The 15,325-nt window shown below is 31.1% G+C and overlaps 1 protein-coding gene across 2 annotated transcripts; it reads right to left on the bottom strand.

The window, feature by feature from the left end:
• Positions 1 to 8,831: 8,831 nt before the first annotated feature.
• On the bottom strand, positions 8,832 to 13,827 carry LOC133703099 (probable beta-1,3-galactosyltransferase 3). 2 transcript variants are annotated; one of them, XM_062127523.1, is made up of 11 exons: positions 13,295 to 13,827; positions 12,514 to 12,571; positions 11,888 to 11,949; positions 11,592 to 11,782; positions 11,431 to 11,491; positions 10,773 to 10,845; positions 10,544 to 10,664; positions 10,245 to 10,332; positions 10,043 to 10,168; positions 9,706 to 9,815; positions 8,832 to 9,330 (listed from the first exon to the last, which is right to left on the bottom strand). In XM_062127523.1, the coding sequence occupies exons 1-11, from the start codon at positions 13,420 to 13,422 to the stop codon at positions 9,182 to 9,184; spliced, it is 1,167 nt and encodes a 388-aa protein (XP_061983507.1). In that variant the 5' UTR covers positions 13,423 to 13,827; the 3' UTR covers positions 8,832 to 9,181. The 2 variants fall into 2 exon arrangements, with proteins under 2 accessions (XP_061983507.1, XP_061983506.1); XM_062127522.1 differs by having other exon boundaries at positions 11,888 to 11,952; positions 13,295 to 13,825.
• Positions 13,828 to 15,325: the final 1,498 nt, after the last annotated feature.

Genomic DNA, 15,325 nt, shown 5'->3' with positions numbered 1-15,325 from the left:
CATGGAGGTTGAGGAATTACATCGAAGAAAATGGGGTTTGCTCGTTTATCTTTTCTTTTGTATTCTAACAAGCTTAATTGAGGCATTTAATGATCAATATGGTCATGAATTTTTGGGTGGTTAATGTTGTGCTTTTCTTAATAATTAAGATCCTAAGTAGGGCATTGACTCTTAAGGATTAGACATGTAGTCAGGGGATATTGTCAGTTAATAAGTCATTAGAAGAATGTTAGAGAGGATGAATTGATCATGATATACATACAGTAGGGTTTTGTGCACCAAGATGGAGATGAAATATGTTGCTGCAGGGTTTTCACGTGAAAACATTGATTAAAGTGGGGCTTGCTTAATTTTATTACCTTACCGTAAGGGAAAGCTAGGAAAAGACAGCCATTAATTCACATCGGGAGAAGGACAGCAGATCTTAGACACAGGGCAATTTTTGGTGGGACTTGGGAGACAAGGGCTAGATTCGGCTTGTTGGCTATATGTACCTACTACCTGTCCATGTAATACCACAAAGTTTAACCCCAAATTAATCCTGCTTGGATTTAACTGAATTTTATGGCTTATTTCATATGTGCATATTATCAAGGAAATGTGGTAAAACATGGTAAATTAAATCGGAGAAGACAATACAATTTTACTTGCATTTGATGTTTGATAGTGATGGGGCTGGATTTTGGTCTAAGGTAAGACGTCGTCTTCTTCATCAAAGATATTCATCCTCTTTCTTCTTTCTTCTTTCTTCTTCTGCAAGCAGGATGATAACAACGCATGTTAAATGTGAAATAAGATAAAAATAAATAAATCTGCAGAACACAATGAAAACAAATATCAAAAGTCACCGGAGCTGTGATATTGAGACATAATAGACAATATTAAGCACCAAAACACCACGGACAGTCTAACTAGTTTAATTCTATCTCCCAAAACAACTACTTGGTGAACCCCTAAAAACAACATTAGCTCAGACAACATAACAAAGTTGGGATTTTGTGGCTATTGACAATACTTATGTTTCCATATTCGCATTATGGAACGGTGATCCTCACTTTTGTGATTTCCTTCTCCACTTTTAATTATAACTTTAAAAAATTTTAAATTATTTTTAATTGCAGATTGTTTTTTTAAAAAATTATTTTGATATACTAATGTATAAAATAAATTTTAAAATAAAATAATATATTATTTTAAAATACTTTTAAATAAAAAAATATTTTAAAAAACAATATACCGCAATATTAAATTGAACATTTATTTTATTTTACCGGGGAACAAGCTCCAAGCATTCAAATCTTTGTAGACCATGGGTTCTGACATTAGCAAGAAGTGAAATTAATGCATATCTAACGTTATGGGAATGCTGACCGGTAAGGTCTTCCTCTAGGAGACCCCATGCTAGAAAAATCTTCAGTCTCAAATGCTTCGGTTCATGCCCAACTGTAACTCCTTTTCACCTCTCGACTTTCGATCTAATCCAACAAATTGCTCTACCATCATTGGCTGAATGCTGATGAATTTATCATTGCATTGTAAGTGTGCCCATGCATGCTGTCATTTGAGTTTGAATCTTTGCAGGGGTTAAAGCTCTTAAGTGACGAGCACGACTGCAGTACTGTTGATATTTTTCATTTGAAAACACCAGTAGAGTACAACTGTAGTCACATCTGCATATCCAAACGGATTCTAAGAACAAAAAAATTGTAATCAATATATATATATATATAGTAATCAAGAACTAAGTAGCTTGTCTAAGATCAAATTAGGTCGAAATTCATTTCAATTGCAGAGTCTAACCGTTAGCAGCAAAAAGATGTGTGTAATCACTATACCAATATGCATCAAGCTTTTAGGCCCCAATTGTCCTTAAGACCCTAATATTTGAGTGGTTGAGGTTTTTAGTGTTTGGACTTGTTCAACATACGTATAATATAATTTAGAGCTCAATCCTAGCGAATGTAGAATATGAATCCAAAACTAACCTATGATTCCTTAAGTGTTATAAACAACTTGAATAATTAAATCAATCCTTGTCCCAAGGCAATATCGACATTTGTCCCCTTCAAAATAATGGTTCTCAAAGGGGACAATTGTGCTATATCACATCCTTGATTTCCCACCGTGGGTTTTTTAAAAGTATGTTTTTTTAAAAAAAAACATTAAAATATTTTTTATATTAAATCATTGAATTCATTAAAAAAAGCACTTAAAAACTTCAATTTAATATTTTTTTCAATGCAAATACATATTTTAAAAAACATTTAGAAATAAAAGTTATTGCACACCCAAACAACTTTAGATTATTTAAGAGTTATTTGGGTTATATTTTATTTTAGTTATTTTAGATTTTTAATGTGTTAAGTTTTATTTATCAAGTTTGAGTCTATTATGTCAAGTTAGAGCTAGCTTTATCCTATGAACCATTTATTAACATTATTTTGAGGTTAAAAAATACTTTTATCTACAAGTTGCTGTAAGTTGTGTCTTTATTTCTCGTAATTTACATGCCTGATTTCTCCACAAAATTTTAGCTGTGGATCGAGTATAGTCTACAATGTGTGAATGGATTTTATTCCTAATAAATGTTTAAAGCTCACTTCACTTGGAGCATGACCTTAATGTCTACTATAATAAAGGATTCTTGTATGGGAGCTGTGCAATTTAAGGTTTGATTGTTTGTACGCCGTGTACCATATAAAAAAAATTAAAAAATTGTTGATTTTTATGCGGTGCACCACATAACAAACGCTTTTTTTTTTCTTCAATTTAGTTGGTCAAAATACATGAATTTGCGAAAGGCTATTGCATTATACTCATAAATGATTTTAGCTAGCTTTTATATTTTCGCTTTTGGTTAGGTTGCTAATTTTAATCCTCAATATCTTTAATTTTATGTCCTAATTCATTAACTATGAGTGCAATTGAGTCAAGTATCTCAATGTTCTAAAACATCCATTCAATAAAAAATACTATTTTCCTGAATTTTTATACATTAATATAAATTTTTATTAAATAAATGAAAATAATGAGATTTGAACTTGTGACCGCTTGATCGTTAAGCCTCTAATACCAAGTCAAAGAACCATTTCAACCCAATAGCTTAAGTTATTAGGTTAGGTCCAAGATATAATTTATATTATTCTCTAGCAGAGACTTGATCAAAGATTTTCTTTTTATCTAAAACATATCATTTTATTTTTTGCTTTTTCTTAAAAATTAATAATATTGTTTCATTAAAAAAAAACCCATTAGATCCGGGTCAACCCATCAACCTTTGGTTAGAGTTTGATCAAGTTTTATAGCTATAATGAAAACTTTTAATTTATTTTACTTAAAATCAAAATACTAAATTCTACAAGAGCAAATGGTCAAATAAGTTTAGTTTTCAATGATTCCCCTTATTTGCCCCTCTTGTTTTTCTACTTCTTCCACGTAATCAAACAAGACCATAACAAGGCTTATTAAAATTATAATTAATTTACTTAATTTCTCTTTTTTTACTCATGCAAATACATTATACATTATAAATATCATTTTCTCTTCTTCTTTTCTTCTCTTTTTATCTTTATCAGTCATCCAAAAATTAGTGATTTATCATAAAACCTAATGTTGTTTGATGTCCAAAATAATTATAGATATATATATTTTTTTAATTTTTAATTTTGTAGTTCTGATGTAATTTCATTAGTTTTTGGAGTTTTGATCCATTAAAAGGGTAATTATATATATATATATATATATATATATATATATATATATATATTTTGGAATTTCTGAAGATATATCCAAGAGTCTATAGTGGAAAAAAGAGCATATATCTTCAAATTTGAAAATTATAATTTCCCAATTGGACTCCAAATGGGTTTATTAATGAGCAACAATAGAAAAAAAACAATAAAAAAAACTAACGGTTTAATTTTTCTCATCTAAATTAGAATAAGAAAGTCTTATTATGTCAAAAAATCATCTCAACAATCCAATAACTTAAACTGTTAAGTAAAGTTACAAGATATGATTTATATTATTTTCTAATATACTCCTCAAGTGAAAACATATCAGGCTTGAAACTTACACGAGCCTACATTATCTTATACTTAATTGTTTTTATCAAATAAATGAGGATGATGAGATTTGAACTTGTAACCGCTTGGTCATCAAGGCTCTGATACCATATCAAAGAACTATCTCAACCAGTAGCTTAAACTGTTAGGTGAGGTTTCAAGATATGATTTATATTATTCTCTAACATACCATTTTTTATTTGAAAAAAAAGAATTTATAAAAAAATATTAAGATTCTTTTATGTTTTTAAAATTATAAAGAACATAGTATGATTTTATCAAATTCTAATAAATTCTCATATTATGTTTTTGAATAAGTACCCACTATTCATATGTGAATTAGAATCTCAATCATTGATTTAAATTAAAAGGTGTGGATTTTATAATTGAAGAAGAAGATAAAAATCTTAAAAAATAAACTTGTTGATATGCCACTAAACATTGTCAAAAAGACACTCAATAACACTTTATCAATAATGTGGCCAAATTAAAAGTGGATTTCACTTATTTTTTATGTTAAAATTTGTTGGAAATGATTATTCAACAAAAGTTCTTTAACACAAAATATTAACAAGAATTAAATAAACTATAGGTGAATGTAAAATTAATTTTAAAGAATCTTTTACTGATAATTCTTATTGAACTTAAAACCCTCTGTATATCACACATAAAAAAAATACAAAAGTATTTTGTAGTTTATTTAATAGAAACTGAAAAGAGGTACAAATGAGCCTAAGCAAAGTGGCTTTAGGCTCAAGCCACACGTAAGCTTTGGCTTGGTGTGGTTTGGTATAGGCATAGGTCTTGGGTCCTGTGTTTGAATTTGTTTTTTATTAACATATTTTGAATTTGAATTTATTATAAAATAATTTGTTGGACAATAAAGAATTATTTTTTATTAGCCCATTTATACATCCAACCCATAAATAAAAGGAGTTTGAATAAATTATTTTTTTTAACTTGAATAATTTTTTATGAATAAATGGACAAATTTTAAAGTTAAAAGACTGTTAGGTTAAATTTATAGAATTTAACTAAAATATTATGAGGTTAATTTTTTTTATGATGGGTAATTAAAGGAAAACATTGAAAATTAATTCTAGCAATTACCATAATTAATTTTACATTAGTTTTGATTTCAAGATCCATTATAAAAAGAGAATGAAGATATATTGCTTTAAACATATTTTGAGACTCTTATTCACTTCAAATTTCTAATTACCTCCTTTATTTCTTAGCAAGTATTTCTCCTACACTCGGAGCCTAGATTTTATTTATTATAGAGAGATATTAAGTCTTATATCTTAGAGTTTGTGAACCTTATTTAGTAGTGTAGCTACATAAAATAATATTTTTGAAATCGTGTGAAGCTGATTGCATTAACTATATTTATACCAAGAAAAAAGTAATAAAATCTTAAAAATAAATTATTTATTCTTGATGATAATAATTTTCATCTTAATCTGATTTAAGTGTTTCAATAAGTAAGTATTTTACTTGTGAATTTATATCATTTCAAAGTTAATAATTATTTTATATGATTAGTATATATGCTAGATTTTGTTTTGATTCTCATTGAAAATTTCAATATGTATTTATAAATATACATGCTAGGATTCTGTTAATTACAAGATTAAATTAATTACATGTTGCATAGAGTAAGTATTAATTAATCCAATGACATAGGCTCCAGGACAAGCATATGCCTCTGAGTTCGACAATTCATATTAGTAATTAATTCATGCTTCGTTAAATCATGTGCCTTTGAGTTCGACAATTCATATTAGTAATTAAATCATATGCCTTTGAGTTCGACAATTCATATTGTTTCAAGACAAACACAAATCTCTTAGAGACGCAAGCCATACAGAAGATGGCATCAAACTTCACTATTATTTTTCCATCAAAATTCAGGCATTTTACGACACTTTTCTTACAAAAGAAGTTTTCATGTTTTTTTTTTATTATTATTATTTTCAAACCAACTTTGCTATCAATTTTGTTTCGTAAAAAATCAACTAGCTAGACTACACTTAACCCAGAAATTTTCACCACCAAAAGATTTGCTTTGCTTTGCTTTTTTAAAATTCAAAATGATGACCGGTGGCACCATCCCAATGGCAACATGCCCTCTCTTTCAAGCTCTCTTTCACAAGTCATAAATACAAATTGAAAGCTCAAGGGACCTCAGAGTGCTTTTTGCATCGTTCGTATAAGCTTTAAATTTAATATGCTCACCTTCTTTTTTTTGTTGTTGGGTTGTCAGTGAATTTATTGCTAACTTCTTGCCTATACATCCCTTCTTCTCATCTCTCTTTCTCTCACAGACACAGACATACACATTAAGTAATGAATTACAATCTCAGAGTCATGGAACATTTCTTTACCTTGCAGGAAACAAAATCCCATTTTCTCTTCCTTCATAGTTTCTTTTCCCTACTCCCTTGATTTTTCTATCTCTATATGGAGTCACTTGAAAGCTCTCTTAAAACCCTTTTCTTGGTATATACATTTCACCTGAAACCATCTCTTTATTCCTTCAATTCTTGGGAATTTTTAGGGCCTGGTGTTGCATGTACTTATGTTTGTTTCTTTATGAACTAAGTTTTATTGGTGTGGTTAGTTTTTCTCTTGAAATTATGTACTACTATAAAACTTGTCAACATAATTATATATAACGAGATATTGGTGCGGTTCAATCAGATAGTAATGCTCCATAAGCATAGAGCTCTATTGTTTGATTGAGCCGTGCCAATATCACGTATATGTTCCTCCGGGAAAAAAAAATGTGATGTACTTGGAAGGTATGATTCTTAACTCTGATCTCCTCTTCAAATTGTTTCCTCGTCTCTAACATATTCTCATGTCTAAATTTCTTATTCCAAGACAGATTATTGTGTGATTTAAAATGCAAAGCAATAGTTTGTGTATATATTAAACTTGTCATTAGTTAAAACATTTTCTTCATAATTTTTTCACAATTTAATTGTTTAAAATATCTCGATCCCAATACCTTTATACTAGAGGGGGCATGGGATTTAATCGAGTTATAAGTTCATTGTTAACAATAATACTGTTCGTTGCAACATCTTGTTATGCTATCTGGGCCATGTTTCCATGCAGAAAATTAAGTGAATCCAGCAAGACACTTGATTGGCAAGATTAATCTGTACAAATTATATGTATTTGGATGGTTTGATATAATCTTTTGGATTTTTTCCCTTTTTCTTACCAGTAAATTTGCCTTTTCTTTGGCTTTAAAGAAACCATGATCATTGAGCAACCAAATCATCAAAATAAATGAGATTTTTTTTTTGTGGTAGGTAAGGACTAGACCAGAAATTAATAATTATATTCTTTCTTTTACAAGTGGTTCGTTCCATTGTAGAGTACCATCACTCCTTTTTGTTTTGACAAAATGGTTTTAGTAGATAGCAAGATTCATTAATTTAAAGCAATTTTAAAGTTTGAATATAATAATAACAACTTTCCAAATGTGCAAGACGCTATGATACCCAAAAGTTGAACAATTGCAGTATTTTCCTCCCTCCTTTTCAAATTCCTTGCAAAACCATCTAACTCCCTAGGTTTACATTGTAAAAATATTTCGAAAATATAGTTTTTCTTCGAAGTGTATAATTCATGCGGCAAATATTTCTTCATTCGAGTTACTATAGGTCAACTGTTTATCCCATTGAAACGAAGATAGTCAACATTTTCCCGTGTGTTTTCAGAGGGGAAATGAAAGAAAAATCTTAAACACATGGAATTCTAGCTAAGATTTCTATGTGAACGGCATGTTATTCTTTCTAAAACATGAATCTCGAATGAGTTTTAACGAATTATATTAACTTTGTAGTTGGTAGTATATAGGACACTAATGAATTGAGTGTATTCATGCATCCTTTGATGTTATTAATTATATTTTGAAGCACACTATGAACAGTTCGCAGACTCAACACCCACCCATGGCCCTATGAGCACATAATGTCAGGGAGGTGAAAATTGTCACTACACAGAACTTCCAAGTCACCTATGGCGACAAGTGCTAGTATTTTGTGTCCCTGTAGACTTTGAAAACGTGCCTTGCAATAATTTTGTCCTTGAGTTTTACTTCTACTTTCCTGAGTCAATATGATCCATGGGATTCTTCATCACTTTCTCTGTCACTCTCTTTAATTTCATTGACAACTGAGGGTTCTTAGCAGAGGTCTAAAGGGAGATAAAGACTATTGAAAGGGGAAGACAGTGTTGCATTCAACTGTTATTCTAGGTGATAGTAGGGGTACTGAAGGGATTTGCTTTCTCCTCTCTGGTCCTATTAGGTTATCAAACAAACAAGGGTTGCCGACTCGTTTCTGTAGCCTGTAGGTGCCTAATTGTTTCAAAGCTGAAACTCACCATTTGACCTGGAAGCATTCTCATATTCATTAGCTTGGATATGGTAAACATAATGTGACCAAGTTCGATGACTAGCTTCTTCTCATTGCCATTAGCAATCAGTATTTAGTAATGTTTTTTTTTCCTGAACTTTTATTTTAAAAAGATAAAAATTTACTCTACCATTGTTGTAGAGAAGTTTATTTTAATTAGACCTTCATCCTCGTCTCGTCAACCCTTCAACCGAACATGCTTCTTTCTTTTCTATTTCCATGTCTATCTTTTCTTTCCTAGATCCTAACAAACGCAATAAAGATCCGTGTGACCTACAGAATGTAACTTGAGCATGAAAAGAAAGGGATACTAAAAAGTGAAAACCATACATGATACAAGAAAAAAAATACCTGATGTATATTATATTGATCTGTTAAGCAAAATATAAGTAAAAGCTGTCCATGTAGATTTTCTAACATAAACGTTTGGTATTAATAATCATGGCAGAGAACCACCAAACACAGCCCTCCAACCATTCAAAGAACGATTGTTACAGCCCTCTCCTCTGACTGTCTTACCACCATCTGGGGCTGGTCGCCTGTTGACAAGGGCCCTTAAAGCAGCAAGGATCTCTATTCTCTTTCACTGTAAATCTATGATTTCTGTTAGTATGTCACATGCATCTCTACAACCTACTTTCCCCAGTTGCCCTTTCTGAGTTTGGAGGAAAGGTGTCTGTTATGTTAGAAGCTTGCGTGCTCTAGAGCATTCACATCTTCACCACAAGTCTTGTGAACTTCCATCATTCTTTCAACAGACCTGCAAATCCCGCTACATTTCCAATCAAACGAAACAGCACAAGTGCTGCCTAGATGAGCCTTCCACTCACAATCTGCAGTAACAAATCACATCATTAACTCTGTAAGTATTTATACTTGTATGCTATATCCGCACTCTTTTAATCAATATATTCCGTTTGGTTAAAGGATAATTACCCTGAAAGAATCCTGAATATGTCTGTTTATAACTCACAGATAGTAGGAAAAACCTTTAACATTAACCAGGTAATTAAGTTCAACAGAGAAGCATGATGTCAATTTGGGTGTTGCAGAAATGAATCTGTCCATAGAGGCATGGAAATTTTACACATATTCAGGTGTTGCTATCTTCCTTTTAGCCTATCATTGACCGGAGTGATTTTCCATTTTCCCATGTGAAAACCAAATAAATAATAATAAACATGTAAGGCTAGCAATTTCACATTTACCTGGTGGGGTGCCACAACAAAGTCTCTTATCATCAACATGCTCCACATCTAGGCCAATAAACCAAGATCCCAGAGAAACATCTTCATTGACATATTTATGCAAGATGTGCCTGAAAGATAAGATTAAAAGACAATTTAAGTGCATATTTAGCGAAAGAAAGCTCACAATCTATAAGGAATCAAATATGTGGAGCCGGAATTAGAACCCCTCGTTCCAGTTTCCTGGTAATAAACTGGATTAAACAATAAATGTTTCAGCTCATTCAATCATTACTCATAAGGGAATTTAAATTTTTCTGTAAACCAAAAAACCTATATGACTGGAGTGCAGACTCACTGGTTTACTGATATATAGGTTGCCAGATCCTTTGATATAGCATAAAGTTGTCCAGTAGCGTGTCGGAAATACTTGTTCCCAGCTTCTCCAAATTTCCAATACTCTGGTTCATAATATCTCACACCCCTGTTTCATGGAAACATCATAAATCATACCTATCTAATATTGAGGTAATTCAAAAAGCTCAGGCCATTCAGCTTACTTTTTAGAAAGCACAGGACCAGACTTCATACAGCCAACATAAACCCGAGGTTTTTTTTTGTGTCCAGCTAAGATTGTGCCAAGCGTTGCTACATCAATTTCACAGTATAAGAACTCAATCAGATAGGAGAAAAGTGACAAACATGGTACTTGGAAAATTCACAGGCACTCATCTCTAGAGTGTTGATGTCATTTTCTCCAATTCTCCATATTAGTGAGGGTGCTTGGCGGGGTAGAAAGAGACATTGCATACAAGATCTACAAATTAAACATGCAAGAAAAGATGAAAATTCGTTTTACCTAAATTCACATGAACATCATCGTCAACTTTGACATAGAAGTCGGCATCCCACAAAGCAACAGCAGTTCTAAAGTAAGTCTTTGTCTTGGCCGATAATTCTAGGTAGCCCTCAACATGTTCCTGTTAAAACATAATGATTAGACCTATTTTTGAACCATCGGAAGTGCAGAGATAATGTAATGGCTAGGAAATGAATTAAATGTAAAACCATTAAGACAAGAGCATCACCAGCCTCAAGAAATCTCCATGCATCATTTCCTCTGCTTCAATAGCTTTGTCCAGAATGCCACCGGCGGTTGAACTATGGGAAAAACCAGTTAACAGTTGTTCTATAAATCCATACTCCACAGCCACATAATGTACTGCCATCTAGCATGAATAGTGGACTCAGCAATCAAGAATGTAATAAATATATGTACATAAGCCACCAGATCTCATTAAGCAAGTCATTAATCATATCATGCAGGGACTAGTGATAGCTAAGGTTGGCGTGCATACAAACTCTTAACCTATTGTGACTATTTGTTGAGGTAAACATTGACGAAAAGGTTCATCGAGCTCTTAGCTGTGGGTTTTTTCATAACATGACCAGACAAATAGTTCCTCACTTTCACATACATCGACACCTTCTCATGACATTGCAATTATTTTATCCACAAGTTTTCAAATCTTTCAAGATTCCTGGCTTTTGAAACAAAGTCCTGCATTCATCAATGCATCAGTTTTGAGATCTGTCTACTATGATATAATCAAACTTGTACTCCCTTGCTAGAACCACGGACTGCATACATAGTAGATGAAAGGATGGATAAGGGGCAGAAACTTTCTAAGAAAATCCAGCACACCACCAAATAACACTAGCAACAAGATAGGTATAAAATCTCACCTGTGACCTATAACAAAGCGTATGACTATACCCTTCTCCTCCAACTTCTTCCTTTCCTCACCTAGTTAAAATTTCGAAATATGGAACCCATTAGTCATACTTTAACTGCAAAATTTACAACTGGAATAGCATATGAACAAATAACGGCCCAGTCAATTCACCTTGTGGCATCCAAGTTGCACGGACTGAATCCCTCCGCTTCCGACTGCTAAAAGCTGTATTGATTCCAATTACCATAAAGTATTTTCTTTTCAAGTTTCCTGATGCAGCATCAGCACTCGACAAAGATTGCTGCTCTGCCTTGGCAGCTGCTAATTTCATCTCTATACTTGAAATTTTACTATTGAGTGTACTGCTTTCAGAATACAGCATTAGGATTTGAATTTAGGTCAATGGAAGGGTAACGACACCCTCGTATATGTAAAAACACAACACAACATGTATCAGCAGAGCTTACCTGATATCATTCTGAGTACTTGAAATTTGCCCTAGACTGTAATTGGATATGTGATTTCCAACCTCCTGATAAAGGCAAAAAATCAGAGCAAATACTATAATTGGCATGTCAATTGCAATGGCTTGATAGAAAAAGCATAGCTAAATCTGATCATAGGAAAGCTAGTTACGCAGAAAAATAGATTTCCAGAAACATGCACACAGCAAATTCTAATCTTTGCTTGAAAAAATGAAAAAAAAAAAAAAAACTGCACCGATATCAAAACTAACATGCAACAATATATTCTTCCACCATGTCTGCAGACAAATCAAAAATACACTTTTGAAGAAAACTGCTTCTTTTGTCCACCACTTTTGCAAGCACAAATCAAAAGTTTTATATATAAGAAAACGGCTTTTTATGATAAGACAAACCATAGTCAAATTAAACAATTAAATTCTTAATTCGAAGAAATTATTGATCAACCACAGAAAAAATTTAGTTATACGAATTTATTCATTGGCAACCAAATAGTCATTCTGCATTCTGAATTCACTCCATGCCACATGGTCCAACACAACACTAAGCTTAAGCTTTATCCATATGCTTTAAAGTGAGATTTAGATAAAAGCCTGGTATGCACTTACAAGCTTCTGATCACAAGCCTCAGATTCTAAATTTGTTCTTTCAGGCTCTGTCCATGTCCTGGTACAATATTTCTTGATTAATAAATACATACATACATACACATACATACATCCATACATATACATATATATGACATATCATTCACCTCAACTTGTATTAAAGAAGTCCAAAACCAAAAAAAAAAAAAGTAAATACAAAAAATAAATACAACTTCAAATGTCTGCCAAAATATAATAAATGAAGCTTGCTACCACTTGGCACCAACAATAGTGCTATATATGGAATTATCAATTATGTGGCTCAAAACATAGAATAAAAAGTGCAATTGAAACCAGCCCTACACCATTAGACATTAGTTTATGTAAAGGAAAATAAAGAAAGAAACGACAGCACACCTTCACAGTTTTCTGTTTCCAAGGTGAAGATAGTGTCGGTGGAGACATATTTTCCAAAAAAAATAAAAAGATAATCATGGCTGCCATTTGATTCCACAATATCCAAAAATCAAGAACAGAAGAGTAAATTACTAAACAATTTGTTCTACAACATTCATCTTCTGTCTTAAGACACTTAGCTTCGAAAATCAATGACAATACTGCAAATTAAAACTCCAAGAAATCAGTCAAAGAGCCTCACTTATTTCAATATCTCTCTCAAAGATCACATATTTCTCAGAATTCAGTGAAACCCAGTTGAGTTAAAATGCATCATACAATCAAAACAACCACCAAAGTTTACAACTTTGAAGAAAGCAATAAGAGCCCATTAATAAAAACTTACCTGTTAGTGAACAATATCCCAGCAAAGAAGCTACTAAAACAAAGCAAAAGTGCCAAATTCCTTGACACTACTACATTCCTTGAACCCATCTCTCCTACTCCAACTCCTCCTCTACCCTTCACTGACATTCTGTTCTACTTTTTAACTTACACACACAAAACCAAAAAGATTAAAACTTCATAAAAAAATGAGGCTCTAAACCAAATTTAGAGACAACCCAGAATATGTTTTGGTTCAAAAAACAAATGCAAGTGGTGTTGTACAAGTGTTCATTCTATGCAATGACACACACTATTCTCTCCCTCCACAAAAGAGCAAAGACACACAGAGAGAAGGGTGCAAAGTGAAAAGACCTGGTTACCAACTGCCACTCATTATATAAGCTCAAAAATCACTTAACCGACCTCTTAATCAAATGTTCCAGCTTGTCGCCATTAATGTACTTATGATGTTATATGTTCTAGACAACATTAACAATAATGTATTTTTTTCTTTGAAACCATAACAATAATTTTTATAGTCTTACATTAATAACAGTAACAGTTTCATTTTGAGAGGGTTAGTACTTTTTTTTTTTTCTCTTTTGATTGTTCATAGGGTTAAATTAATTTAGACATCGGAACCCAAGTGGGTCGAGTCCATCTTAGAAGAGGATAAATTATATTTTAGAATTGTATAAATTATAAACAATTGTATTTCTAACATATGCCCTTACTTAATAAAAACACAATGTTATAACTTTCATAATTAACTGTAATAAATTAGAATTGTATTAAATCATACAAGTTATTCCACTTAATTATGAAAATAAAATATTTTATTTTTCTCAATTAGTTATGTCATTATGGCAAATTTTAGAAAACCCTTTAAACAAAACCTATTTATAATGCTATTTAAACAGTGAAGATGTTCTATTTTGGGCAGCATTAACTCAGTTCACGTTTCTTTTTTTTAAAAAAAAAACCTATGAAGCTAAAGGTTTTTATTTTCTTACAAACGATTTGAAGGTTTTTTAATTCGGCATTAATGTGGTCTTCTCTTGCTAAGAATTCAATAAAAGCTTCTCTAGTTTGGTATTACCGTGAAAATAGCTTTTTAAAAATATTTTTTAATTAAAAATTAAAGATGATAACGGGTATTTGTGAGTCATATTTTTTTTATATTCATACCTTATTAATTATTAATCAGGATTTTGGTATTTATATGGTTAATCATTATCTATCATTATTTATTATTTAATAAAAACTAAAATAGTGTGTGTGTATATATATTAGTTTTTATTGAATAAAAACTATATTTTATCATTTAATATATATATATACATTCTTCAATATATATATATATATATATATATATATATATATGTATGTATGTATGTATGTATGTATGTATGTATGTATGTATGTATGTATGTGTGTGTGTGTTTTATGTCAATATTGAGATTTGTATATATCATAATATATTAAAAAATTAAATGTTCTACAAATATATTTATATAATATAAATATATATATTTTGGGATATGCTTGGGTGATTTTTTAATCGGGTTTGATAATATTTATACCGTATTCATTATCTATCATATAAGGTAATTATCCAAAAAATATCTATTTATTTAGGTTGGTATCCATCGAGTTTAGATTAAATTGTCATTCTTATTGAAAATACATTAAAATAATTGTTTTTAAGATTTTTTTTAATTTCTAACATTAGCATATTAAAATCATCAAAAAATATCTAAAAACATTTTTTTTTATTTTTTCATATGAAAAAAAATTTAAAAAGCAATTTGTAACGCAAAAACTAACATCAACTAGAAAAGAGCAAGAAACATTTGGGGTTGATTATTTTTGTGAAATTAAGTTAACAAACTTATATAGTTATTAAAAAAGAGAGTAAAAGTACATATTAATAATGTTTAGAGCAACAAAAACAAAGTTGATCCATGTTGCATGAAGGAAATGTTTGTGGGATTTGTTGGCTGATCTGGGTCATACTACGCAAATTAGTGTTCATCCTCTTATCACTGCC

This window comes from Populus nigra, chromosome 9 (genome assembly GCF_951802175.1).
Source record: "Populus nigra chromosome 9, ddPopNigr1.1, whole genome shotgun sequence".
NCBI lineage: Eukaryota > Viridiplantae > Streptophyta > Magnoliopsida > Malpighiales > Salicaceae > Populus > Populus nigra.
The sequence above is the reverse complement of the archived record's forward strand: the minus strand, read 5'-3'. Positions and strand labels throughout refer to the sequence as shown.